The 25,611-nt window shown below is 44.8% G+C and overlaps 3 protein-coding genes across 7 annotated transcripts; 2 read left to right on the top strand and 1 right to left on the bottom strand.

Annotated features, from left to right (window-relative positions):
* Positions 1-1,434: 1,434 nt before the first annotated feature.
* LOC111846533 (calcitonin gene-related peptide 1) lies at positions 1,435-4,402 on the top strand. 2 transcript variants are annotated; one of them, XM_072700259.1, is made up of 4 exons: positions 1,435-2,648; positions 3,064-3,150; positions 3,437-3,565; positions 3,856-4,402. In XM_072700259.1, exons 2-4 carry the CDS (start codon positions 3,071-3,073, stop codon positions 4,028-4,030), a joined length of 384 nt encoding a protein of 127 aa, XP_072556360.1. In that variant the 5' UTR covers positions 1,435-2,648; positions 3,064-3,070; the 3' UTR covers positions 4,031-4,402. The 2 variants fall into 2 exon arrangements, with proteins under 2 accessions (XP_072556360.1, XP_023672578.2); XM_023816810.2 differs by having other exon boundaries at positions 1,437-2,648; positions 3,046-3,150.
* Positions 4,403-7,759: 3,357 nt separating this feature from the next.
* On the top strand, positions 7,760-12,345 carry pyroxd1 (pyridine nucleotide-disulphide oxidoreductase domain 1). Its single transcript, XM_023816790.2, has 12 exons — positions 7,760-8,125; positions 8,292-8,372; positions 8,675-8,794; positions 9,204-9,332; positions 9,529-9,602; positions 9,730-9,917; positions 10,026-10,114; positions 10,536-10,659; positions 10,792-10,904; positions 11,003-11,125; positions 11,300-11,437; positions 11,799-12,345. Exons 1-12 carry the CDS (start codon positions 8,051-8,053, stop codon positions 12,045-12,047), a joined length of 1,503 nt encoding a protein of 500 aa, XP_023672558.2. The 5' UTR covers positions 7,760-8,050; the 3' UTR covers positions 12,048-12,345.
* recql (RecQ helicase-like) lies at positions 12,173-25,541 on the bottom strand. 4 transcript variants are annotated; one of them, XM_023816762.2, is made up of 16 exons: positions 25,456-25,541; positions 24,112-24,178; positions 22,923-23,138; positions 22,589-22,768; positions 20,347-20,453; positions 19,942-20,140; positions 19,199-19,365; positions 18,270-18,351; positions 17,847-17,995; positions 17,628-17,745; positions 17,405-17,543; positions 15,770-15,861; positions 15,419-15,635; positions 15,182-15,311; positions 13,433-13,585; positions 12,829-12,967 (listed from the first exon to the last, which is right to left on the bottom strand). In XM_023816762.2, the coding sequence occupies exons 2-15, from the start codon at positions 24,131-24,133 to the stop codon at positions 13,460-13,462; spliced, it is 1,944 nt and encodes a 647-aa protein (XP_023672530.2). In that variant the 5' UTR covers positions 24,134-24,178; positions 25,456-25,541; the 3' UTR covers positions 12,829-12,967; positions 13,433-13,459. The 4 variants fall into 4 exon arrangements, with proteins under 4 accessions (XP_023672527.2, XP_072565745.1, XP_023672528.2 ...); XM_023816759.2 differs by lacking the exon at positions 13,433-13,585 and having other exon boundaries at positions 12,173-12,967; XM_072709644.1 differs by lacking the exon at positions 13,433-13,585 and having other exon boundaries at positions 12,173-12,967; positions 25,460-25,480.
* Between the last annotated feature and the right edge of the window lie 70 nt (positions 25,542-25,611).

Genomic DNA, 25,611 nt, shown 5'->3' with positions numbered 1-25,611 from the left:
ATTAGATTAAAATCTAGAATGATAAAAAGGGAGGTTAAAATAATACAATCAGCACCTATCTTCAAAATTCACATGACTGATTCTTCTGCTAAAAACTGAATAGAATAGAGAAACTGAAAACTACTTTAGATATTTTGAGTATTTAAATTTGGAATTTAGTAGAGAGCATTTGTACATTTACATGATGGGCAGGACCAAAGGCAGTGGATGCTCTGGGAGAGGTGTGATTATGCTGGGCACGCTTGCCGCTGGGGACAATTATCCCAGACATGCCTACTGTTGTTTTGCTTGTCATTAGTAGACTGTAGTGTATATCTGTGTCTAGGTGTGGTGTAAGGACTGTTCAAACCAGGTATTACCAGACCAGCTGAAAAGTACATGGGTAGACCAGGTAAGAGTGGAAATATTTCAGTCATACATTATTATGTCCGTGGTAAAATCACTTACCCATCAGTCTTGCTGTACACAGTATGCTTATTGGACATGTGTTGGCTTGGTCTTCAGTAGGCACAACTTTGATGCCGAAACACCTGGCTTTTCAATTCAAGATATGTCTGCACACACATGCACAAGCATTTACCCCAGCGCTTTAGATATAGCTAATTTTAGGTTTATAATGGAATAATATAGATTTGCTGTAAGATCTCTTGTGTGAGGGTGAGATTCTGAAAGCGTGTCACACCAGATGTGTGAGAGTAAGTAACCTTGCTCTAAGATAACTTGAAAATCAATGTCCACCGAGTTTATGGGCGTGAGCCATCATCTCAGGAAGCACAGGGTGGGTCCACTGCAAAGAACCAGCAGGATCAACCCTCAAATTCTGCTTGAAAAACTGGAAGAATGACTGGAAGCTTTGGCGGGCAGCCATGTCAAACACAAAACATACAGTGCTTCCGTGTGTCTACAAAAACTGAGGATGTGACTACCCACTCTGTTGTAGATGATAATTCTGTCTTACTCTCCCTAGTAAATATTTGCCTGGAAATGGACAATAGGGCAAAAAACTGTGAATTTTCACTGGAGGAAATAATTGCCATTGATCAATCTTGCCAGTTCAATTAATAATTTATCAATTAATTTAACAAGTGCATAATCTGCAATATATTTCCATGATGCAAAAAATATAAGATGTATACAAAATACATTTTTGCAGATATTCAGTGATGCCAAAGGCATTTGAAATAAACATTTAGCAACCTCCCAACTCTGACCAGGAAAAGCCGTTGGAAGATTGATGGAAATAGCTAACATTATCCCACCACTCGATGGCAGCAAAACAAAGGTTGTCTGTGTTTATTTTCAAGTGAAATGTTGCCAGAATCTATGACCAGTTTAGTTTTGGGTAGGAGTGCTGCAGCATGGGTGGTTTGGTGGGTAGATCTGCTGCAGCACCATCTCCAGGGCTGGGGCTTTGAGTCTCACCTCTCGTGTGTGTGTGTGTGTGTGTGTGTGTGTGTGTAGTTTTCACGTTCTCCTTGTTTCATATGGATTTCTTACCTCACTCCAAAGACATGCAGTACATCAAACAGGTATCTGCCCCTAATTTTTCATGCATGTGTGTGAGCTCTGATGGTCTGGCATCTCGTTATGTTGTGAACTATGTTGCCTGGAATAGCATTCTGGTCAGCCATGTTTGCAGCCCCCTAGTGGTGAGCATGTAGGTTAGCATTACAAGAACCACATTCAAACAGCTATTAAAACTGAATTGCTTACCAAAGACATATATTTTATTTTTTCCCATCTCTGTAACCTCTCTGTGTGTATATGAATGCAGTGTTGAGCTCTGCAAGTATCTGTAACACTGTGACATCACAGCCGGGAAAAGGAGCCTGACGGGGAAACATGTCCTTAGCTGCCACCTTGGTGAAGATCTGTGGGCGTGAAGCTTCAATTGCAGCCCGCTGCAGTGGGCCCGCAGTGAAGTGACTTACATACTGCACCAAACTTTTAAATAACAACTCACACAACTGCGCGAATCCCTCTCGAAACATTCTTTGAGGTCGAGTCAGAGTGAAGAGCAGGTGGGAGAGCTTAATTGCTGGAGAATAAGACATAATGTGAAAAAGTTTTAGAGTTCCACAGATTAGGGCACAATCCTTATCGTTATTATATGCAAAGGATGAACTGAGAACAGACACAATTCAGAAATACTATTTTTTTTTAACACTAAATATAAAGCCAGGAAGAAAGTAAATCTGAGAGTGGTCATAGGATGAAGCCCGTAGGAAACAGAACATACCCACACACAGAGCTAAATAACACAATAACAAATTGAAAAAACATGCGTTCCATTCTTTGTGGCTCCGTCAGATGTTAATCTGAAGCACAGTAGAATCTGTTGGGCTCACAGTCGGTTTGATGATGTTCCTGCTGTTTGCCAATGAGGATGATCATGACGTAGGCCATGACGTTGACAATACCAGCAAGTTTGACCTCTCCTGCATTTCTGGCTTCTCTAAGTGAACCCCCCACCCATCTTTGATAATAGGAATACAGGCTATATTTGGACGCTGTGATGTCACAAGTAGTTTAGGCAGGATGCTATAACTGAGCAGGCAGTATATGCAAGCCAGAAAGACCAGTGACAACACGAGTGCCCTGCTGGGAAGGCTGGTGGATCTCGTCCCCACGGATTAGTGTAACATCAGGTCAGTCCTCCGGCTGCGTGCCTTCATTACATTTGTGCAGATGGGTCATTCTCATTCCTTGTCTTATGAACGGTCACGTGTTTTGTGCTTGCTTGCACGTCCTCTGTTGCAAAAGTCACTTGAGGATTTTATTGTCAATCCAAGGCATTCAATGCATTCTGTTTTCCCAATCTAATTATTTGTAGTTTCATTCGGGAAATAAATGCAATTTGTAATTGTAATTACAGATTCTCTAAACATACATTTCTTTAACACGGAACTGTAAACATATGAATGAACTTGGGTATTGTACTAAAATGACGAATTAGCGAATAATAAAGTAATACGTGATTCCACATATGAAATGCATATACATGTATTCGTGTTTTAAAAAGTGAAATATATTTTAAAATTTTAGTTTGAGTTTACCATAAAGAAAGAACATGTGCCACCCGAAGCTGCCCGCTTTCTTCCTCGCGCTGTCCCTGGTGCTGCGCTGTATCACAGCTGCTCCCAACAACTGGTAAGTCTACCCGACTGCAAAAGACAGCTTTTAGAGGAATATGCAAGAGTCGCATTTCTGTTTATAAATTATACAGATAGTACAGACCCGCAACAAGTGGAGATCTTTACAATCTGTCGTTAACTAGGGATTTTTTAGATGCTTGCGCTTGAGACCCGAGGAAACGATTGTGCAATCGAGTGCCCACTCCAGTTCACTTGCTGATCTCCAAAATTCGTGCTGGAAGCTAGGGTCAGGAGCCAGAAACTGTGGCTTATGATTATTGCCTTTTTAAAACTCTCTGTAGGTACTCGGCTTCGTCCAGTGAACTGACGGATCCGCGACCAGAAGGCTGGATATCCCCCGGATTTTCAACCAACCCCTTCCTAAAATTGGATAATCCGTTACCCCAGGAGGGTCTAACTGCAGTCAACAGGTAACGACAAGTTCAGCATGTTTTCTTTAGTTGTAGGCTAATTAACTTTTCTCGAGTGAAATGCTTTCGTGTCGCTTAATGCGATAAAGCTTAACGTGGGGTAGTGTCCCAAAACAACAGTTTAAAGAAATCAAATTTCTCTCATACGTAACTGGTCATAAACAGTCACTTTCCAAATGCACGAAACAGTAATATAGAACTGCAAGCTAAAAACTGTTAGCCTATATAAATTTACATTAACGCTGTGCCTGGGTATCTCTCTGTTAGTGACATATTTTACCTGATCCCAGGCACCACATACAGAAGCGGAGGTGCAACACGGCCACGTGCGTCACCCAGCGGCTCGCCGACTTCCTGATCCGATCCAGTAACACCATCGGCACGGTGTACGCCCCTACCAATGTGGGCTCCAACACTTACGGCAAGAGGGAGCTGCTGACATCCATCAGCAACCAAGGTCTTTAGTCCAGGATATAGCTGCAGGAACTATTTCCCGCAATGGCCACGCTTAGTACATTAACTTTAAATTATAATAATTATAATAATCATCTGCTCTAGTTTCCGTTTAGCTGTTTGTTGATGGTTTGGCCTGATTTTTGTTTCATTTTATTCCACCGTTGATGAGAATTAAAACGACCGTCACTGTTCATCCAGCGCGTCATACTATTACCATACTGGCTCCAGCAATCAACCAAAAAGTGTCTAGATTTAGCATGACTTTACAATGACGTGTGTGTGAAATGTACTGAATAAAGAATAGGTAAACTGGGCCAATTATGTATATCTAGAATTAAAAAGCTTTGTTTGATTTTGTAATAAAACTGAGTATTTCAAATACCAAGACTTGGATTGAATATTAATGTACACCACTGGGGTATTCAAGTGATAGTAGATTATTAGAGTCTAGTACTGATAAATGACAGAAAATCAAATATTTCCTTCTTAGTAGTATGAGATAAGGTGAAATATGATGGATGAACTAGGAAGCCCTGGTCCACAGCATGAAGGTCAGGTGTACTGTGGTAATAAAGTGATCAAAATGGAAACTATCTGGGCAAGGCACCAGATTATATCACAGGATAAAACATTTCTGCACAAATGGTGATGGAAGGGATTGGAATAAGTTTCCCATAATTATAATTACGTCTAATTTAAGTCTGTATTGAATGAAGACACAGTTCTTAAATATCTAAATAATGATATATAAATACTATGTTAATTTAAAGTGTTCTTAAAAACTGAATATCTGGCAGAAAAAAAAAGTATAGTATTGTGATTGTGGTAACCAAACTATTCTTTAGGCTGATCGGAGTCGAAAGGGTTCAATAGTTCAATTAAAACATCAACAGCAGCCAATACAGCTGATAATATCACAGTTTGGAGCAGCTGGAGGAAGCAGGACCACCAGGAATTACTGCATACAGACAGGAATATTAATTATCACTGAGATTCTGGTAACACTGTGTACATGGTGCATCCCTCAGATCCTACATTTGATCCCACAAGGATTTGCCTTTTTGTTTTAACAGCAAAAGTAACAGATCCAACAGGTCAGTGCAAGTTGTATAGCACCATGTCTTTTACCACACTGCTTTCGGCATGGTGACTCGGTAAGCACAGTGCAGCATTTGAACATGAACAAACGGACACCCTGACCCACATCTCCCAGCGTAGCCGAGTTCTTCATGTTGATGTTGCCCTAACAGCATTGCTCTTTGCAGGTGACCCTGGGGGGACACGCTTTGGTACGAGTCAGACCAGGTCTGCAGGTTTGTATATGGCTTGGATAACAGGAAAGCCGTCTCTTACTGAAGCACATGCTGATTGCCCTGGAAGACTACAGACACAATGCTATGTGAAGGAAGCCAGTGATGTGAGACTGACATATCCATCGTTAGTTATATGGTCCTTGTCATGTTTTTTAGATGACAGGTGTCAGTGGATGCTGTCACTCATAAAGTAACAGGTGTGTGTATTTTATCATCCTTTGTTTTTTTTTATGGCTGGCATGGTGGTGCAGTGGTTAGCACTGTTGCCTCATACTTCTAGGACCTGGGTTTGAGTCGCCGCCTGGGTTACATCTGTGTGGAGTTTGCATGTTCTCCCCGTGTCATCGTGGGGTTTCCTCTGGGCACTCTGGTTTCCCCCCCACAGTCCAAAGACATGCTGAGGCTAATTGGAGTTACTAAATTGCCCGTATGTGTGCTTGTGTGATTGAATGGTGTGTGAGTGTGCCCTGTGATAGGCTGGCCCCCCATCCAGGGTTGTTCCCTGCCTCATGCCCATTGCTTCCAGGATAGGCTCTGGACCCCCTGTGACCCAGCAGGATAAGCAGGTTGAAAGATGGATGGTTTTTTTTTTTATAACTCAGAGTTATCCACCCCCCCACTAGAGGTCAGTTGTCATACTTGTTTTGTGCTTTGACTATGCCCACCTATGATACTCCAAAATAAGACCAGACCATTTTTTTGTGACCCTTTCACCTATGTGACCCATTTTAGGTAATAATTCAATTAGTTAAAAACATCCGAAAAATGTTTGAGAATAAAAGGTAAAATCTAGACATTCACCAAATAATGGTTTTGCCTTTTGAGACTGAATACCATCCATGACTGTAAATAGTCTCAATGTCCTCCCAATATGAGTCACTGGAGCTCAACCTCTGTGATGTAATTTGCAGTATAATTAAAAAGACAGCGGAAATGTGTTTTCCTCCAGCATGCGGCTCCGTGTCAGATGAATCCTCTTTTAATCCAGGCGTGTCGAGCAATTTTAGAGCCTGTCATCAGTTTATTGGAGCACAATGGAGATGACCACCATACTGGTGGCGAATGTCAATAACTGATATGGCTGAGACCCATCACGTTCTGGTGCGCATATGAACAGCATAATGGGAAGGTGAAAGGTCACTTTGCCTGTCCAGGGTAATTTTAATGCTTGATGCATAAAGACCGCTGTGGTTATTACCACTTTACCAGTCTGTGGATCTAAAGTCAATTTGCGTCAGAACACATGCCATTTATCACATTTCATAATTAATATGGCATGTTGTAATTAATTTAGCAGCGAATGTAAGAGCCTATACTTCCATTTCCGCATACAGTGTAATCGTACACTGGCCTAAATTAAAGACCCGAGCACTGGGAGAATCCAAGCCTTTCCCAGAGCTAACAGAGGTAGCACTCTGGGTAACAACATCACCTCACCGGCAGCTCTTTATTCCATACACCAGAGAAGAATTTATTTCCTCACCAGCTTCTGTTGTAAACACCTGGCACTGTGCCATATGTGCAATATCTTTAAGAAACCCAAATAACCACTGCCAGATATATCCAAATTATTGTAGCTAGCTTCTTAAAATTTCTTTATTACACTTCTTGAAATAGCACCAGTTACAGTAATGTGTATGTGCCCCTCATTGACATTCTCCTTTCCACAATTGCGAGTTTTCTTTCTTTGACTGTTCTGCATTTATATCGCTGGTGCTCTATGGCGGAGACTATCAAATCAACCCGTTCTGAAAAGAGCACTGTCAAATATTATAAGTTTGTATCCAATCCAAGGGACCGTAATTGAAACTTCCATGGCTGTTACAATGGAGCCTGTGTGACAGATTGGGAGCCACAAGCGGTGATGAGACGTCCTACCCCCTGCTTCTGAGTTTTTATGGGAGTCTTTCCCGTGTTTATGGTTTTATTTTCGGAGGTTCGCCTGTAATTTATTGTCAGTTACTTATTACCATTTATTACCAGGTGACCATCGGCTCTAAAAAGGACAGAGACCTGCTAGAGGAACGGGTAACGCAAGTGGCGCTTATGACACAGTACGCCCTTACATATCCATACCGTCGTTTGGGTGACGGAATTTAGCTGTCTGCATTCACTCGGTTAGAGGTAAGTTAGGCATTTATGAAAACATTTAGAGAAATTCTGATGCAAAATATGTGGTTTATTACTCTCTTACAAAACAGATTTTAAAACCTTACTATTATGCCGCCAATGTTGAGGAAGTTACTCATCCATTACAGACATAGGTGGGAAGTTCTGGTCCAGAAAGCACAAATCCAGACCAAGGTTTTGTTTCAACCAACCAGTTGCCCATAAAGAGACACAGAATACTAAACTGGTTGGTTGAAACAAAACCTTGGTCTGGATTTGTACTTTCTGGAGCTGAACTTTCCACCTCTGTTTGTAAGCGTTTACCTCATCGAGCAACTTCCCCAACACTGTATGTCTTTTATAAACCGCGAACGCCATTTACCAAATTTTAAATCGCTTTTCATTCGAGTTGACAGGTGTAATTTGACCTTCGTCGGGTGCCGTAGTGAAGTGTTTATACGCAATCCCCTTTGGAGACGGACGAAACCTCAAGATGAGGGAGCCTAGTGGTAAAATAGAGCTTAAATGAACATACCATTCATTTCCTTTTATTCGGACGTTTGGCAGCGTATTAAAAGAACCCGATTATATTAGTTTCTTCCCCGAAATGTCAGCTGAGGTAAAGACGAAGAAGTTTGTGGTCGTCGGCGGTGGCATTGCTGGTGTAACGTGTGCTGAACAGGTCAGTGAAACTGGCCGTACTGATGTGAACATGGTGTAAAGTGATTATTTGGATGAGATAAAGATTGAAGCGGCTAAAAAAATAATTTGGATGCAATTGTTTGAGAAGCATTGTCCACGTGTCTCAATAAAGGAGTCTCACGGGGTTTTTGAACTTTACCCTTCAGCTTGCGTCACAGTTTCCGTCGGATGAGATCGTTCTCATCACCGCCGCTCCCTTAATAAAGGCGGTTACCAACTTCAAACAGGTGACAACCGCTTGGGTCCTGAAAGTTTGCCATTTTGGGGTTCACTCTATATCTGAGCTTAATAAACTGGCCGCAAACCATGTACAGCACTGCTACGCAAAGCCATTTAATTTCCCTTACAAACTGGTCCTGTTTTTAATTATTAAGCACAGTGATCCTATTATTACAACTGTTGTATCAATTTATACTGTATACAAATACTGTCCAATGGTGATGTTTGGTTAAAGCAGTTTGAGTACATCTAATACCGGTTTAGGGCACACCTAATTTTGTGTTCATGTATGTATACATTTTTTCATTAGATCTCCAGAACGCTCGAAGATTTTAATGTTGAAGAACAGCCAATCAGTGTCTTAGAAGAAAAATATCCAAACTTGAAAGTGGTCCAGTCTGCTGTAAGAAAACTACAAGGAGCGCAGCATGTAGGTGTATTAATTGTTATAACAGTTAAACGTGCGAATTTAAGTTCGAATACGGGCCTGTGCGTGTCTATCGCAAATCTCAAAGCATGCCGACCCTCCTCCTTGTGACCATTTTTATGAATTACATTTAGCCTGAGTACGTTTATGCGGAACCTTTGGTCAACAGCTTTGGAATAATTACCAGAACCTCAGGGTCCAACATTTCTGTACTAAACGTCCTTAGGAACAACTCTAATTGGAAATAAAAACAGGGCCTCCCTGCTGCAACTAGAGAAAAACAGATTTTACACATTTTCTGCAACACGTTTAAGCTTGTGGTCCTAACATGCAGCAGTATAGAGTGCCTTAACTGCAAGCACTGCAGTGTGGTAGATCTGGTTAATGAGAAAAGCCATCTGTGTCGTCTTAGACACTACAGACCGAAGATGGCAGAGAGTTCCACTATGACAAACTGTGTATCTGCAGCGGGGGGCGGCCCAAGCTGCTGACTGAGGACAACCCCTATGTGCTGGGCATCAGAGATACCGACAGTGCCCAGGTATGACACTGACTGGTCAGCTGGTAGACTGTAATACACACAAACCATAAAACACATTATCAAAATCCTACTGTACGGCTCTTCAAACCAGGAAATAGCATATTATTTTTATATTTCAGTTGTTAGCTTAAGTTACTTATTCCACCAGTTACATTGTATGCAGAATTAAGTTGCTCACTCCCGTATTCTTTCCCAGGATTTTCAGAAGCGTTTGTCAAAAGCAAAACGAATAATTGTTGTCGGAAATGGAGGAATTGCTTTGGAGCTCGTGTGAGTATAGCAGTGTTGCTTTGCTGTGCCGTATGCGTACATACCTCCGCAAAATGTGCACATAATATTTCCATACTGCGAATGAAGTGTGTGTAGGTGTGGTCATGCTACTTGTGCCCATGCTCAGGTACGAGGTGGAGGGCTGTGAGGTCATTTGGGTGATCAAGGACAAAGCCATTGGGAATACCTTCTTCGATGGTGGTGCCGCGCAGTTCCTCATCCCCTCTTTGCAGGCGGACAAGGCAGAACGGGCTGGCCCCTGCAAGAGGACCCGCTACACCACCGAGGACGCCTCACCCACGTACAGCCGTGCAGGTACAGACGCAAATGCCTGCGCCACACTGTTCATACACAGATGTGCGGTAAATGAGTGTTTACCCGTGCGGAAAGCCGACAAGTCAGTGACCGAAGCTTCACACGAAGGTGTTCGAGAAGAGCGATCCATTCCAAGCACGGGCAGTGCTCTAGGGCCAGACTGGCATGCAGATATGACGCTCCAGGGAGCCCAGCAGGTGAGAATTTCCAATTTCCATTCTTGTTTTTTGGTTATTTATGGCAACGCATTTTAACACAGCCTACCATTAAGTGCATTCCTATGAAATGAAAGTTTTGAAAATAAAATCTTGCGGTGGGATTAATAACTATTAAACTGTGAGGTAAATCAAGAGTTTGTTAAAGTGGCAGTCAATGAAGTGGTGCAGGGAGATATAATCTATTAATGCCTGAGGGGAAATTTGTGGTTGTGACCGAAACGTGAGACCAGCTGTGAAATATGCATTTTGAATTTCCTGTTGTTCCTGGTCTCTTTATTTTTTCAGGTGACTCAGTTGTAGATCATTTGAATAAGCTTGCATGTGTAGGGATGAGACTCAGACACTCCTTCCTTATGGAGTGTTTTTGGGGTGTAACACTGTGAGTATTTCCTGGTTGTAGGTGTCCCACAAAGTCCATGTTGAGTACCGGTGTGAGGTGCAGATGATCTACACCTCTGAGGAGCACCTACTGCGAGCATCGGGACAGTCACCTGAGACCGGCTGCATGCCGCCGGCAGACTCGGGTTGGTCAGGGGCAGTAGGATGGGTGAGGCTGGGGGTGTGGGTAACTGGAGTGGACCGATTAGAGGGTGCAGTTTGTGACATGGCTGCTGAATCAGGTGTTCAGTCAGCCAGCATTTCCCGTTGCTTTCCAGGCCCGTGGCCGGTGTTTGTCCAGTTGACAAATGGCAAGACCTACGGCTGTGACTTCATCGTCAGCGCCACAGGGGTCATCCCAAACACAGGACCGTTTCTCAGTGGCAACAGTGTAGGTGTCATGATACAACTGCCAGCACCACAGCTCGACACATCTTGAGGCTCGCTGATTATTTGATTGGTTGATTTCCCCCCCTCCCTTAACTGCAGTTTGTATTGGCGGAGGACCTTGGCCTCAGTGTGGATGACCACATGCGCACATCAGTGGCAAATGTGTATGCAGCTGGGGACGTTTGCACGGCATGCTGGGAGACCAGTGCTTTGTGGCAACAGGTACAGCAGTTTCACTGGCTGTCTTTGTAGGTCTGTATGTGAATATCATGAAATTATTACGACAACCTTCTTAGGACCTTAAGGAATTTGACAGCAAATTGGAGCAGTACTGAGCAATGCAGAACCCTGCTTTGTAATGGTGACTTAGTCTTGCTGTCTTCTGATTGGCACCAGATGCGTTTGTGGACGCAGGCCCGGCAGATGGGCTGGCATGCGGCTCGGTGTATCGCGGCAGACGTCCTGGATGAGCCCATCGATCTGGACTTCTGCTTTGAACTCTTCACTCACATCACTAAGTTCTTCAACTACAAGGTTAGGGGACACTCACAGTCTGGATGCTGCAGCACTGACGATCTGTCAGGTCACCTGCGCACACTGATGGCCTTGAACTCTGATGCAAATGTTACTCTGTGGCCACTAGATGGCAGCCATTGCCTATCACCTGAATGCTAGCATGCTATATAGGTATTGAGGCTGTGAGATGCTGCTTATTGCATTATAGTAATGCAGAATTCTGAGTAGATTTACAGACAGCTCTTCATAAGTTAGTGCAGACTCTCATGATGTGCCTATCCTTGCCATGCTGCAACCGCTAACTACTGTGATTGAGAGGATTATCTTTGTACAGGGTCATTCCCTCTATGAAGATGCCTCATCTCCTGTCTACATGCAGGTAGTGCTCCTGGGGAAGTTCAACGCCCAGGGCCTGGGCCAGGACCACGAGCTGCTGGTGCGCTGCTCCCCCGGCGCCGAGTACGTGAAGGTGGTGCTGGCCGAGGGCCGCATGGTAGGCGCCGTGCTCATCGGGGAAACGGACCTGGAGGAGACCTTTGAGAACCTCATGCTGAACCGCATGGACCTGACGGCCTACAAAGATGAGCTGCTCAACCCCAACATCGACATCGAGGACTATTTTGACTGATGTTGTGCCCATTGCATGATGACCGCTAATTCTTGTGCATTAATTTGGACATTTCACTCTGGTTTCAGAGAGGAGGAAAATTTGATAAATGACATTCTTATTTACATAATCATTTGACATGTACATGGGAAAAACAAATTTTATTCACAAATTAGCAATTTAGGATTGGGTTTAACAGAAAATCAAGAGGATTTCAGACTCAGTTGTGCATCAGGAACAATGGACAGTGTATTACTATTATTATTCTGGAGCAGTGCAAGAAAAAAGGCAAATAAATAGGGATAAAGATTGTGTCAAAGTCCCCGTCTAATGAGATGTCTTCTGCGTGTGCTGACTCGTGTCCACAGGCTCCGTACGGACTTTGCAAAGGATGAGCCCCAGGGCAGCCGCAGGCTCCTCAGGGCTCCCTTGGTACAGGTTGCTATGGCAGAGTCACTGTCGTTTAAGTGCTCATGGGATATGTAGTCAATTCGCTGCAGCTGCCTGCCATAGTAGCTGCGCAGATGACAAAGCTCCTCCACAGCAGCAGCAGAAATGATGGATCCCTCTGAAGGAGCACTGACTATTACTGACCCCCGGTGGACGGGAGGGCTGCCTAAACTATCCGTTGCTTCAGTTGATGGGTGTCTTTGCTTCTTTTTAGCTGTTGTCGACTTACGTTTTCCGTTGCTTTTGAAAGGTACTACTACATCAATTTCCATTGTGGCTTTCTTGTTGACATCCTCCTTTACAGCAGCGGAGTGAAATTCAGTCTGCAGGGCAGGGCTCCTGCCAGCTGTACCTTCTTGCTCATCGCTGAGTTTTACGGCCTGATTCTGCTGGTTTTTGGATTTCTTGGTGAATTTGTCGTTTCCATGTGAAAGGCAGTCTCCACTAGACGGAGACGGAGGAGTCTGCAATCCGGACGGGGACCCAGCCTCCTGCAAACGAAGAGAAATGATCAGTCGGGATCAGGGGTTTGAGAGATCCTTCACCCTCCACCCGGTCCATAATGGCAGGACCACACTGGGCCGTATCGGGTTCAAGGGGAGCGTACAGTGCAGTAACACGGTTAGTATAATAAACAAAAGTGGTTAGGGAGTTAATGGTCAGACCGGTGCAGATGAATGAGTTAATGGTCAGACCAGTACAAAAGAACGTCAACAAATCAACAGGGTGTTATGCGATGAGATTAGTGCAATCAATCAGGACTGTTAGTATGTTACCCATGAATGGACACTTGCATATGGAACCATGCCTGGGTAATGGCTTTATGGATACATGTTCTGGGCAGGACACGTAAAGCGACACCCTTGTTGACAAGCTTTTATATGCTCTCTGACAAGCTGTTAGATGGTATCCCATCATGCAATGTCCAGGGAGAAATACAAGTAGCAGAACTGTACTTTTTTTTAGGTCTCCTCCTGGGCGAATCAGAGAACATCGTCGTTTGCTTTCTTGGCCATGGGGTCTCGGGCCTTGTCTCCAGGCCGCTTTCGTCCTTTGGGCTTTACCTGTGCTCTATTCCTATCTCCACTTGCCTTGGAGGCGCGGTCTGCCTGTTGGTCATTAATTCATTAACAACATCAGTGGGAGTACCTGAGATGGCAGCAGCACCAGGTCACTGGCAAGACATCCGGGGGGGAAAAAAAAAACATTACACTGCAGCATTTGGGAAGCAAGAGGTTCATAAGCAAGGAAGTGCTGTCATGCATATTTGACAGCTAAAGCGTAAAAACCAGTCGTCTTACTCAAACTTATTTGCTGAGCCACGAACAGTCAGCAGTCTTAGGAACTGTGCTGGCTTGTGAATTTGACGGTACATGAGGTGCAACACGTCATTCAAAAGCAAAGAAATAAAAACCGAAGTTAAAAAATTGACATTTCCTAAATGTTAGCTTAAAACAGTTATTCTGGGGTTTCCCCTTCTTCATTTCCAGTGGCTGACTCTGAACTGGTTGGACAGTAATTCCGCTTTTGTGAAGAGACAAAATAGCTATTGATTCCATGGTAGTAAATGGAAGAGCATTGACCTGTGTCACTGTGCATGTGACGGCCTCAGAACCATAAATCTGACTTATGATATTGATTCAGTAATAGAGAATAATTAGGTTTTTTTGACAGCACAAAACTGGGACAAAATTGCTAGGATGCAAGGTGTGAAAGACTGGCAATTTGGCCCAGAGCCCTTATTATGCAGAATGAAACTAACAAATGTGTCCTATTGAACCAAATGTCACAAATATCAAGTCTTTCCATAGTATTCATATTCCTTAATGACCCTTAACTGCCATCCAGCAAAATAAAGGGCTTCAAAGTCAATTTGTGACAGTGCAGATAACATGAAAGGGGGGAGGGGGTACCGGTCTGTTTGAAATACTCGCTAAGAGGGTGGGGTGGGGGTTCTGGTCATTGTATTAGCAGTCTGATTATACGCTAATGTCCATCTTCTAATGACACCTGGGGCCTGGGTGGGCTAGGGACCGGCTCACAGTAACCTTTGACAGACACCGTCTTGTGCATTTTCCAGGACTAAAGCAGCACTGAATTACTACGTCGTTACACCCATTAGAACAAGGTTGTCTGCACATTGGTTTTGTGTTAAAGTGCTAATGAAGGCTAATGGAATCTAATTAGATTGTTAAAGATCGATTGTCCACCCTACAAAAAAATTACATTTCCAATCACATTACTGTGACGTGACTCAAGCGGTGATTCAGTTAGTACCAATGGACAAACGATTGTGAGTTTAAAAATGCAAAATCCAAATTCTGTGCATTAAACGCATGATCCGGGAGACCCATGACAAAAACAGCAGCTTCTGGGAGGCGTCGGCCCACTTAGACAAAGCGACCTACCTTCACGGGCTACTCCGGGCCAAACGGGAGGTAAAGTAAAGTTGCTTGCATGCATTGGAAAGCAGGAAAGAGAAGTGAAGACAAAGGAAAATACAGAGCCTGGAAATTAGGAAGGAAGAGAGAGGAGTTTGAATGGAAGGCTGTAACGCCAACCAACTAAAGAGAGATCCAGTCAGAAATATTGCAGTCTGAGGAGCAATGAGGAATATGGAGATACACAAGAACATGAGAGATTAGACAGGAAGTTAATCGGCAAGAAGACAGGAACAGCCACACAGAATATCAAACGTGACGCACTTGCTCGTCCCCGGCTGGAGTCGTCCTCATTTTCATTTTGACAGTGTGCTTATCGTTCTTCAGCAGCGGAGCCTTGCTACCCAGCTTCAGGTAGAAGTAAGTGGTGTAGGGGGTGAAGCTGAAGTCCTCACTTTATGAGGTAATGGGGGGGGGGGGGGGGGGCAGCAGAAAGAATATGTTAACTGGACAGTCCTTTCAAACCAGGTTTGGAATGAGTGACGCTATAGCGGCAGATACCTGAAGTATCCCTGCAGCAGCAGATGGATGAGGATGGATTCCACCACTGGGCGGGACAGCATGGTCATCTGGATCATCTTACGCTGCTTGCTGGGACCCTTCCCCATCCAGGCATCTATCACCTTCAGGGGCGTCATCTTCTCATCTGCGGCAGTAGAAAGCTCCACAATCCGCACCACCTCTCGGGCGTGTTGCGTGATGTCTGATGTGATGCAATCTGGAGTGGCGAGAGACCACAGAGGTCATACATAGGAATTATACGTTGACTTAACAGTGGGTGGGAAGGACAGTATATCTGTACAGTGCAGACAGTCTCTTGGTGAACTAGCTGGAAGCTGTACCGACACTTACCATTTCCATGGCGACAAATATCGCACATTCCATTGCAGCCCTTGTCGTCCCAGACCTCATCAAAATGAGCAGCCATCACCTTACGGCGGCATCTGTGCAACAGTAAAAGAGAGAGTTCCTGGGAGGAGGTATGTAGGACTCCAAAGTTCCTATCACATTTTGGCCCTCTAACAGGTGAAGGTTAAGGAGTACATGAGGAACATGTCTGCAGTCCTATTGGTGCCTGACCTTGGACTGCCTTCATTCAATGAGGAACCGACTTTACTAGGGGTGCACCGATTGCAGTTTTCTGGCCGATCAACGATCACCGATCCTTAGGCAACCTTACCTGCCGATCTCGATTTTTTTTTGCCGATCTTGTTTCTTTCATAACTAAAAGACACCCGACATCTTCAATGTTTCCATTTTTATTGAGTAAATTGATATGAATACTCACAAAACATGAGGTAGTGTCCTCAAATATAAACGAACATATAAATGAGCATTGCTGTTTGAACTACAAAATCATATTTTTTCTTCCAGACTTTAATTTCTCTAATTTTGTAAAAAATATATATATATATAGCTGTTATGACACACTTGTCCAAAAAATAGGGAGGGAGGCAGCCTGCACTGCACCTCTCTCGGGAATGGGAGAAAAGGCTGATTTAACCCTCTGGGGCCTAGGGGTAGGAAACACACTTTCACTGACTGGGGCATGATCACACATTTCATCACACTTAATTCATGGCAAATAAATTATTTCTTATATATTTGTTTTGCCATTACACTCATCTTTATTTTAAAATATATTGTAAATATGTCAGATTTTTGTTAAGTTTGAAATTTGACATCAAAGTATAGACATTGCAAAATGCAGTTTGGAACACTTGCAGAAACATTATAAAAGTACATAGTAAGCAATGCTGGCAGTTTGTTTTGATCCCAGATATCTGATCACCAAAGTCTTGGCTACATGAAGATGACTAAATGGTGTAGATGCAACATTAATTTGGATAAATAAATAAGAAAAACCTAACTCATGTAACTATTTCTGGCTCCTTTCATTGAATATGTAGCAACTTTCATGTGTATGAATGAGCCATTGTCACCTGGCCACGTCCCCAACCCCCTTTTATGGCGCTGAAGGGGATGTATCTGGATCGCGTTTCACCTTTGCGCTGTTAATCAAATTACCATGCGAATGCGATTTGAATACGCACTAATGCGGCTATTTAGAATGCGAATAGCGATCTTCGGGTGAGAGCGGTACTACACGCCCCCGATGCAGGTAAAACAAAGTAAGATGACATGGTTTACTTTTTTGCCGATTTAACCTAATTTTTAAAACTTTAATACTTCCGACAATGGACGTTTTGAAAAGAAGACAGATTACGGATTTAGCCAGCGTTTTTTTCATGATTATACATTAAGATTTCAGCGAGATATTTATAAACTGAAATAGACGCGAAAAGTACGCGATGTCGTCGACGACATACTCGACCCCAAAGAGTTAAAAGCATATAACTAAGATCGGTGGATCTCATGGGAATATGGTCGATTTCTGATCCCCTCAAATTAACGTGATCGGTGCACCCCTAGACTTTACACTTCAAAGTATGGCTTTGAAGATATTGTGGCCGAAGCCTGCATTACCTATCCCAGTTCTGGCAATACGCCACCATCTGCATGAGCTTCTGCTGGCCAACGTTCTCCATGACAACCATAGTGCTACTCCTAAAGACATCCGCAAAACCGGAGTACAGGATGCAGTCCGCGGGCTTCCCGTCCCGTCCTGAACACAAGAATGCAGAAGAGTGAGCACAGGGATGCCACCTGAAGGTGGCAGCATGCAGTCACGAGGTCACCGGTGCCATACCTGCCCGGCCGCTCTCCTGGTAGTAGTTCTCCATGGACTTGCTGATGGAATGGTGAATGACGAACCTGACGTCAGCCTTGTCTATGCCCATCCCAAACGCCACGGTCGCCACCACCACCTGGTTGGACACCCACCTCAGCAAAACGTTTTCTCATAACCCACCTTGGCAGGGCGTCTGGAATACAGCCCCCAACCTCCACCCTCACACTTAAAACACACCTGGATCTTGTTGGCCATCCAATGCTGGTGCACCCTGGATTTGTCCTCTGGTGCCATGTTGGCGTGATATGGCTGGGCGGCAATGCCCTTCTTCTGTAGATCTGCTGAAACCACTTCTGCATCTTTCTGGGAGAATACGTAAATGATTCCTGGAGTGGGGAGGAAACACAATTCAGGCGGTTGTGTGCCTTAGACCAGTGTGGCCCAACCTGGTCCTTAGGGACCCACAAGCAGTCCACATATTTGCCTCTACCTGGAGCTGAGGGTCTCCGAGGACTGAGATGGGGAACACTGCCTTACGCCATAAGTCCATCTCTGAACAGTGTTTGTCCTTTTGATTTTTATATGGAGGACATTCATGTTTAATTATCCCACATTACCAATCGACTCACAGGGACACAAACCTTTCACATTAAATATTACCTGACTGGTTCGTGTATCTGTCTCTGATCAGGGCCACTATGTCATTAGTGGAATCTTCCTGACCTGCTGGTTTAGTCCGAACCTGAACCAAAACAAGAGGTTCAGCAATGCTGTAGATGTTTCCTCCGAATTACCACTGAAGCTTAATCATCAAAACCCCATCATGGGATTAGCAATTTTTACCCATTAAAAATACAGTTAGGTACAAAAATATTTGGACAGTGACACATTTTTCATAATTTTGGTTTTGTACATCAACCACACTCGATTTGAAATGAAACAATTGAGATTGTATACAAATATTAGGAATTGCAGTCATTGCAGCTATAATTCCTGAACCCTTCCTCCAATTTGGATGTGCATACCCTGAAATTAAAGCTGAGAGCACTTTATGTCCATATTCATTATATAACTGTAATTTGAAAATGTTTCAGTAAACAGGTAAAATAACAAAACTTGCATCAGTGTCCAAATAATTATGTACCTAACTGTACAATGAATTGTCCCAAAGTTAAAAAAAAGATTTAAAAATCAAGCTAATTAGTTATATTAGAATATAGAATTACTAACTTGTGTAATAACCTAACCATTTCCAATCACATTTCAGATTGAATATTAGTGGCTAGGACACCTGATATTACATTTAAACCTCCCTTAATTGTACTGAAGTCAGTGGGGGGGGGCTGATTTAATTGTTACATCTCCTCCTGGTGGGGGAACTTGGTGTTACACCAGTGTTTCTAAAACCAGTCCTCGGGCACCAGGAGGAGCAAAAATGAGGACTGTCTGGCAAGGAGTGGGAAGGGACCAAAAGCATAGACCGTCCGGTGGTCACCGAGGACCGGATTGGCAAACACTGTGTTACACTTAGGTGAAAGCTGTCAGTTAGCCGACAGGTGTGTTTAAGATGGCCGTGGGGCTGACATCACCTCGTAGTAGAGGTTGGTCCTGTTGAAGGACGCGGTGAGGGTGACGGGCTCTGGCACGTTCAGGATCTTCTGGCAGTCCTGCAGCAGGTTGCTGGTGGCAGTGGCCGTCAGTCCGATCAGCGGCACCTGGGGAAACTGGCGCTTCAGGATTCCCAAGAGCTTGTAGTCTATGCCAAAGGAGAGACATCAGCATCAAATAGGTGACACACTATGCATCCAGACTGCGGATAACATCAGAACAGACCTCAACTGTGTCCTGGCTGCTTGGTGCCATTCATTATTGATCTAATGATTAAACTACATCCACAACACCTCAGTAGGAATCTGAATGCTCAGTAAATCTACCAGCTGTGTCCAGGCTAAAAGTAGCTGTATATTACAACCAAAATTGATGGGATCAATATCGTTTTAGAAATATGATGTTGAATAAGTGGTGATCACCCGAATATATGATAGGTCACGCGGAGATTTTAAACATCTGCAAACGACCTGCAATTCATGGGTAGAAACTGTAGGCAAGCATACATGTATCTGTGCTCAGATTGTGCGTCTGCTGCATCGAAAACATTCTGAAAACTGTAGGACTTTAAGCGTGAAGGAGAATGAACGAAGTGGCATCGTTTTAGATATGTGACAGATTGTTCTTGCTGACATGTTCGTTTTCATTTAGTTCTGATGTCATTCTGAACTATGTGGCCACCTTAACGCCACCCGTCAGTTTTGCCGGTGGAAGCCGAACTAACCGGGCCTGAAATCATGGCCCCACTGGCTGCAGCAGTGGACCTCATCCACAGCGATGCGATCCAGCTTGCCCGCATGGTGGGCCTTCTCCAGTTTGGACATCAGCATCTTGCTCTTGGCTATCTTCTCTGGAGTCACATACAGCAGCTTGAACGGCGTTTCCTTATCCGTCAAGCCGGCCAGCACCGACTTGGCATCATCCTGAAGCAAGTGGGCAGTTTCGCTATGTAGTCACACTAACGATTCACCACATGGTACCACATACTAAACACACACTGCAGATTCTAAGTACCCAAAAAGCTTTTACATAACCAGGATAATGTTCCCCAACGTTAATGTGAAAACGCAGAAAAGGTGTACAGGATGGGGTGTATATGTCCACGCAGCAGAATTCTGGGATAGGCTACCTTACTGGTGGAGGCATTGAGGGTGACTGCTGGCACATTGATGGACTTCAGGTACATGAGCTGATCCTCCATCAGAGAGACCAAGGGGGCAATCACCAGAGTGAAACCTGTGGTAAAGATGCAGCTGATTTAAGGTACCAAATCACCTGGAATAGCCCACGCACAGAAGATTACATAATGGAGACTGTACATAAGTGGCATACATCAACAGCCATACCACCTGCAGTTCAGACTAGATAATCCATCAGCAGCTAAGCAGGTTTGGGCCTGGCCAGTACCTAGATGGAAGACCAACTATGAAAGCTGGGTTGCTGCTGGAAGAGGTATTGGTGTGGCCAACAGGTCAGCCCATCCTGTGGTCAGTGTGGATCCCAGTGCCCCAGTGCAGTGATGGGGACACTGTGGACAATAGGGGAGCCCATCCTGTGGTCAGTGTGGATCCCAGTGCCCCAGAGCAGTGATGGGGACACTGTGGCCAATAGGGGAGCCCATCCTGTGGTCAGTGTGGATCTCAATGCCCCAGTGCAGTGATGGGGACACTGTGGCCAATAGGGGAACCCATCCTGTGGTCAGTGTGGATCCCAGTGTCCCAGTGCAGTGATGAGGACATTGTGGACAACAGGGGAGCCCATCCTATGGTCAGTGTGGATCCCAGTGCCCCAGTGCAGTGACGGGGACACTGTGGCCAACAGGGGAGCCCATCCTGTGGTCAGTGTGGATCCCAGTGCCCCAGTGCAGTGATGGGGACACTGTGGCCAATAGGGGAACCCATCCTGTGGTCAGTGTGGATCCCAGTGTCCCAGTGCAGTGATGAGGACATTGTGGACAACAGGGGAGCCCATCCTATGGTCAGTGTGGATCCCAGTGCCCCAGTGCAGTGACGGGGACACTGTGGCCAATAGGGGAGCCCATCCTGTGGTCAGTGTGGATCCCAATGTCCCAGTGTAGTGATGGGGACACTGTGGCCGACAGGGGAGCCCATCCTATGGTCAGTGTGGATCCCAGTGTCCCAGTGCAGTGATGAGGACATTGTGGACAACAGGGGAGCCCATCCTATGGTCAGTGTGGATCCCAGTGCCCCAGTGCAGTGACGGGGACACTGTGGCCAACAGGGGAGCCCATCCTGTGGTCAGTGTGGATCCCAGTGCCCCAGTGCAGTGATGGGGACACTGTGGCCAATAGGGGAACCCATCCTGTGGTCAGTGTGGATCCCAGTGTCCCAGTGCAGTGATGAGGACATTGTGGACAACAGGGGAGCCCATCCTATGGTCAGTGTGGATCCCAGTGCCCCAGTGCAGTGACGGGGACACTGTGGCCAATAGGGGAGCCCATCCTGTGGTCAGTGTGGATCCCAATGTCCCAGTGTAGTGATGGGGACACTGTGGCCGACAGGGGAGCCCATCCTGTGGTCAGTGTGGATCCCAATGTCCCAGTGTAGTGATGGGGACACTGTGGCCGACAGGGGAGCCCATCCTGTGGTCTGTGTGGATCCCAGTGCAGTGATGGGGATACTGTGCTGTAAAAATCCGTCCTTCGGATGAGACATAAAACCGAGATCCAGACTCTCTGAGGTCATAAAAGACCCCTGGGCTAGGGGTGGTACCCTGAGATCCAGGCTAAAAATGCCCACTGTAGCCCTAACAAATCCAGCCTCATAAATCATCCCCTATATCTAACTGGTGAATTCAGTCCTGCCCCTTCACCACCTTAGCTACTGCGTGGTGAGCGTACTGGCGCAGAATAGCTGCCATGGCATCATCCAGGTGGTGGCGGCTGAAGAGGCTCCCCATTGGTTCTGTAAAGTGCTTTGGGAGTGTTGAAAAGTGCTACATAAATGTAACATTTATTCAAGTGTGTATCTGTGAGAGAAAATGACATCTGTGATGGTGTGTTTATGTACACAAATAGGGTTCTGAAGGGCAGTGATGGAGCATCCGCATTAGATAACTAATTAGATAAGGAAACTTATACTACATCACACTACCAGTCAAAAGTTTTCCATACACTAAGATTTTCTACATTTGCAAAAACTTTTGACTGGTAGTGTATATTACTTTATGTAGTTTTATCCAAAGCAATACACAATTGATAAAGCGGGGTTAGCCTGTCACAAGAGCCCAATGGTGACATCACTGGGATTTGAACCAACAACCTTCCCATCACAGCCACAGCAGCCCAACCCACTGAGCAACATACCACCCCATAATACTAATGTAGACTGCATGTAGCAGGCCGGCAGCACCTCCAGAGCAGACAGCCGGCAGCTGGTAACACAAGCTCTTTCCTCCACCCGTGGGCATCACCAGGAAGACGTCTTTCCCGGACATGGTGAGGTTGATGGCCTTCAGCTGCAGCGGCCGGAACTTGGTAAGGTGAAATGTCCCCGAGAGCTGGAGCCGCACTTCCTTGAACCATGTGAAATCTGGGAATGGAGACACGGCCAATCTGGGAATCGCAGGAGGCTTTCAAAGAAACTTTACTTCTGCCATCTGAATTTCATAAGAGCGAGGGTATGCTGAACGCAAATCCATCTGATAAGTAGGTATGAGCCGCCTTTGTATGTGTGTGTGTGTTACCTGTGCCCTCATAGCGCTTCAGATCCTGCTTGGTTCTGCCAGACCCTTGTGAGTGGGCGGAGCCCGAGGGCTGGGCGGAGTTAGAGGCCTGCTTCAGCCGCTTGAGCAGCTGACTCTTCCTGGAGTTCAGATCTGACTGCCGCTCCAGCAGCTCCGCTATCTGCTGCTCCACCACCACCAGCTCCGACTCCACGGACTCCAGCTCCGCCTGAGCATCTGCGGACAAACGGCAGCGCTGACCGGCTGTCGTGCCCAGAGGAGTGGCTGAGAAGCCAGCACTAGCAGGTTCATTTCACTGGCCAAAACAGCTGAGCGTGTTACATCCATGCACTGCGATTCTGGAGTTTGGCCAATTATCAATTTGACACGGATCCTCCGTAAGACCCAAATGCTGCCCTTAAAATTAATCTGCTAAGTTTGCCTGAGTTTATACCTGCAAAAAAGTATATTCGAACATAGAGCTCGTTTGCAACAAACGAGCTCTATGCAAGCCAGACTGACACCCCCCCTTTGCTAACAAGCTCCTTCCTCCCAACAGAACACTAATTATCACCTTTGTCAGGCAAAACAGAGGCAGCCATCCATTCACAAGCAGAACTAAATTACCTAATATTCTTAGGAAATGCTCTCGCAGGGAATGCACTCATCTCTCAGGACACATCACTGTTTGTTGTTATAAATATCCATCCATCCATTTTCTGTAACTGCTTATCCAAATCAGGGTCACAGGGGGGCCGGAGCCTATCTATGAGACTGCAGGCGTAAGGCAGGGAACAACCCAGGATGGGGCGCCAACCCATCACAGGGCACACTCACACACCATTCACTCACACTCACACACCACTCACTCACACTCACACACACATACACCATTCACTCACACACCATTCACTCACACACCATTCGCACCTACAGGCAATTTGGCAACTGCAACCGCCCTCAGCTTGTCTTTGGACTGTGGGGGGAAACCAGACTACATGGAGAAAACCCCACAACAACACGGGGACAACATGCAAACTCCATCCATGCACATGGCAGTCTGGCGGAGACTCGAACCCAGGGCACAAAGGTGTGAGGCACCACCATCACCCTATTATAGATATCAATACATCTTTTATTTACTGGTTCTACATGCAAGACATGAAAAGCACCACAACACCGCCATCACAGTCACAAAAACTGAACTCACCATTGGCGCTATTTTTCTCCATGTCACAGTTAGTCAGTTGGCAGGTTTATCTCACAGCCTCGTCGTTCTGTGGGAGAGACCAAGCTGATTTCTGCCAAGGTGGGCAGACAAGCTTATGCTACCAAAAGCTACACATCAAAGGTTGACATTTTTTCTAGTCTGAGTATACAGCAATTAATGTGTAAAAGAACCAGATTCTTCTATACATTTATGAAAATCACCTTGTTATGTCCTTCAGGTATGTAGAATTTTGTTTAAACTGAGAAATTGTATAAAACATGCTTTTAAAATACGCTTTTACATTATGAAATGTTTTTTTTTTCAGCTACTCTACAGGCCATATACAAATTACTACAATATCCTGAATCTACGAGGCTCCTTCAATAAATGTTTAACAATTAACTGTACAATCATTAACGTAAGTGGTCAGGTTTAACGTCATTTACTCAAAGACACATTTGTTACCGAGTTTAAGCAGGGTCAAAAATCTACAGCGATCGAAGGGCAAAAGATCACTGGGACTAAGAGAAACCGCCCAAGGCCAAAGCTTTGCAGGAATAAATGAAAGATGTTGTATGTTGTCTATAACGTCAACTTATATAAGACACACCCACTTCCTTAAGTGACAGATGATATAGCACTAATTCTTAAATAGTTGTTTCCAGTATAATTCGCCACATAAAGTAAACGCACATGTTGTATGAATTTTAATATCGAAAGCGAAATTACTAAGTTGGATGACATCACATCTAACTCAGAAAAAAACACTTTGGTCCACCAAGGGAAATTTAGGGGGTTTTCAGCAGGAACCTACAAAAGTTAACAGTCTCTACAAAACAGTCTCTGCTTAGACGGCATCTCTTGAGACTTTATGAAACAGTATTTATCTTCAAGATGTTTTTGCCGGGTTTAAAGCACCATAATATAACCTTCTGCCATAGATAATGAAACGTTATTTTGTGCCCAGAAAAAAAATTATAAGCAGCGTATCAACTTCATCCCGATGGCACAGGGAGAACATTGTCAACCGGATTCAACATGCATGCTTCGTCCAGTATTAATCGTCTGGCGCTTGTTTTTCAACAAGTGAGGGTCGTGACTTTAACCACATCCCGGTTAATCATTAGTAATAGGATGTTTAATGCAGCTTTCGAAAGGTGTTACGCATTCAGACTAAAACTGCATGTAATTGCTTAGTTTAATATCAGCGTGTATAACGTATAATCAGTGTGAATCTTTAGTGCGAGCGAAGATTTGTTGTTTTTTTTTGTTATTAAAAAAAAGCAAGATAATTAACCAACCATCAAAAGAGTCGTATTACTTAGCAACAGATGCTACACGTACCTACAATAGACCACCGGGCTCTTCTCCCGTTTGAGTTACTCTTAAACCGACCGGTTGCTAGACCACGCCGTTGAAAGCGTTGCGAAGTCGAGAGCCAATCAAAAGAGCCCGCGAGTGACTCTGCCAATGGAAAATGGCGCCATTGCTCTATGTTAC

Source organism: Paramormyrops kingsleyae, chromosome 1, assembly GCF_048594095.1.
Source record: "Paramormyrops kingsleyae isolate MSU_618 chromosome 1, PKINGS_0.4, whole genome shotgun sequence".
NCBI lineage: Eukaryota > Metazoa > Chordata > Actinopteri > Osteoglossiformes > Mormyridae > Paramormyrops > Paramormyrops kingsleyae.
This window is presented reverse-complemented; position numbering and strand designations above follow the sequence as displayed.

Coding starts and splice junctions, on each gene's coding strand:
- LOC111846533 (XM_072700259.1), top strand. CDS start 3,071: ATGTGCCACCCGAAGCTGCCCGCTTTCTTCCTCGCGCTGTCCCTGGTG. Junction 3,151..3,436: donor ACAGCTGCTCCCAACAACTG/GTAAGTCTACCC, acceptor AACTCTCTGTAG/GTACTCGGCTTCGTCCAGTG. Junction 3,566..3,855: donor GGTCTAACTGCAGTCAACAG/GTAACGACAAGT, acceptor ACCTGATCCCAG/GCACCACATACAGAAGCGGA.
- pyroxd1 (XM_023816790.2), top strand. CDS start 8,051: ATGTCAGCTGAGGTAAAGACGAAGAAGTTTGTGGTCGTCGGCGGTGGC. Junction 8,373..8,674: donor CGGTTACCAACTTCAAACAG/GTGACAACCGCT, acceptor TTTTTTCATTAG/ATCTCCAGAACGCTCGAAGA. Junction 9,918..10,025: donor ACCCACGTACAGCCGTGCAG/GTACAGACGCAA, acceptor CTTCACACGAAG/GTGTTCGAGAAGAGCGATCC.
- recql (XM_023816759.2), bottom strand. CDS start 24,133: ATGGAGAAAAATAGCGCCAATG. Junction 20,454..22,588: donor GCCGGCTGTCTGCTCTGGAG/GTGCTGCCGGCC, acceptor TCTTTACCACAG/GTTTCACTCTGGTGATTGCC. Junction 17,996..18,269: donor CAGATACACGAACCAGTCAG/GTAATATTTAAT, acceptor TCCCCACTCCAG/GAATCATTTACGTATTCTCC.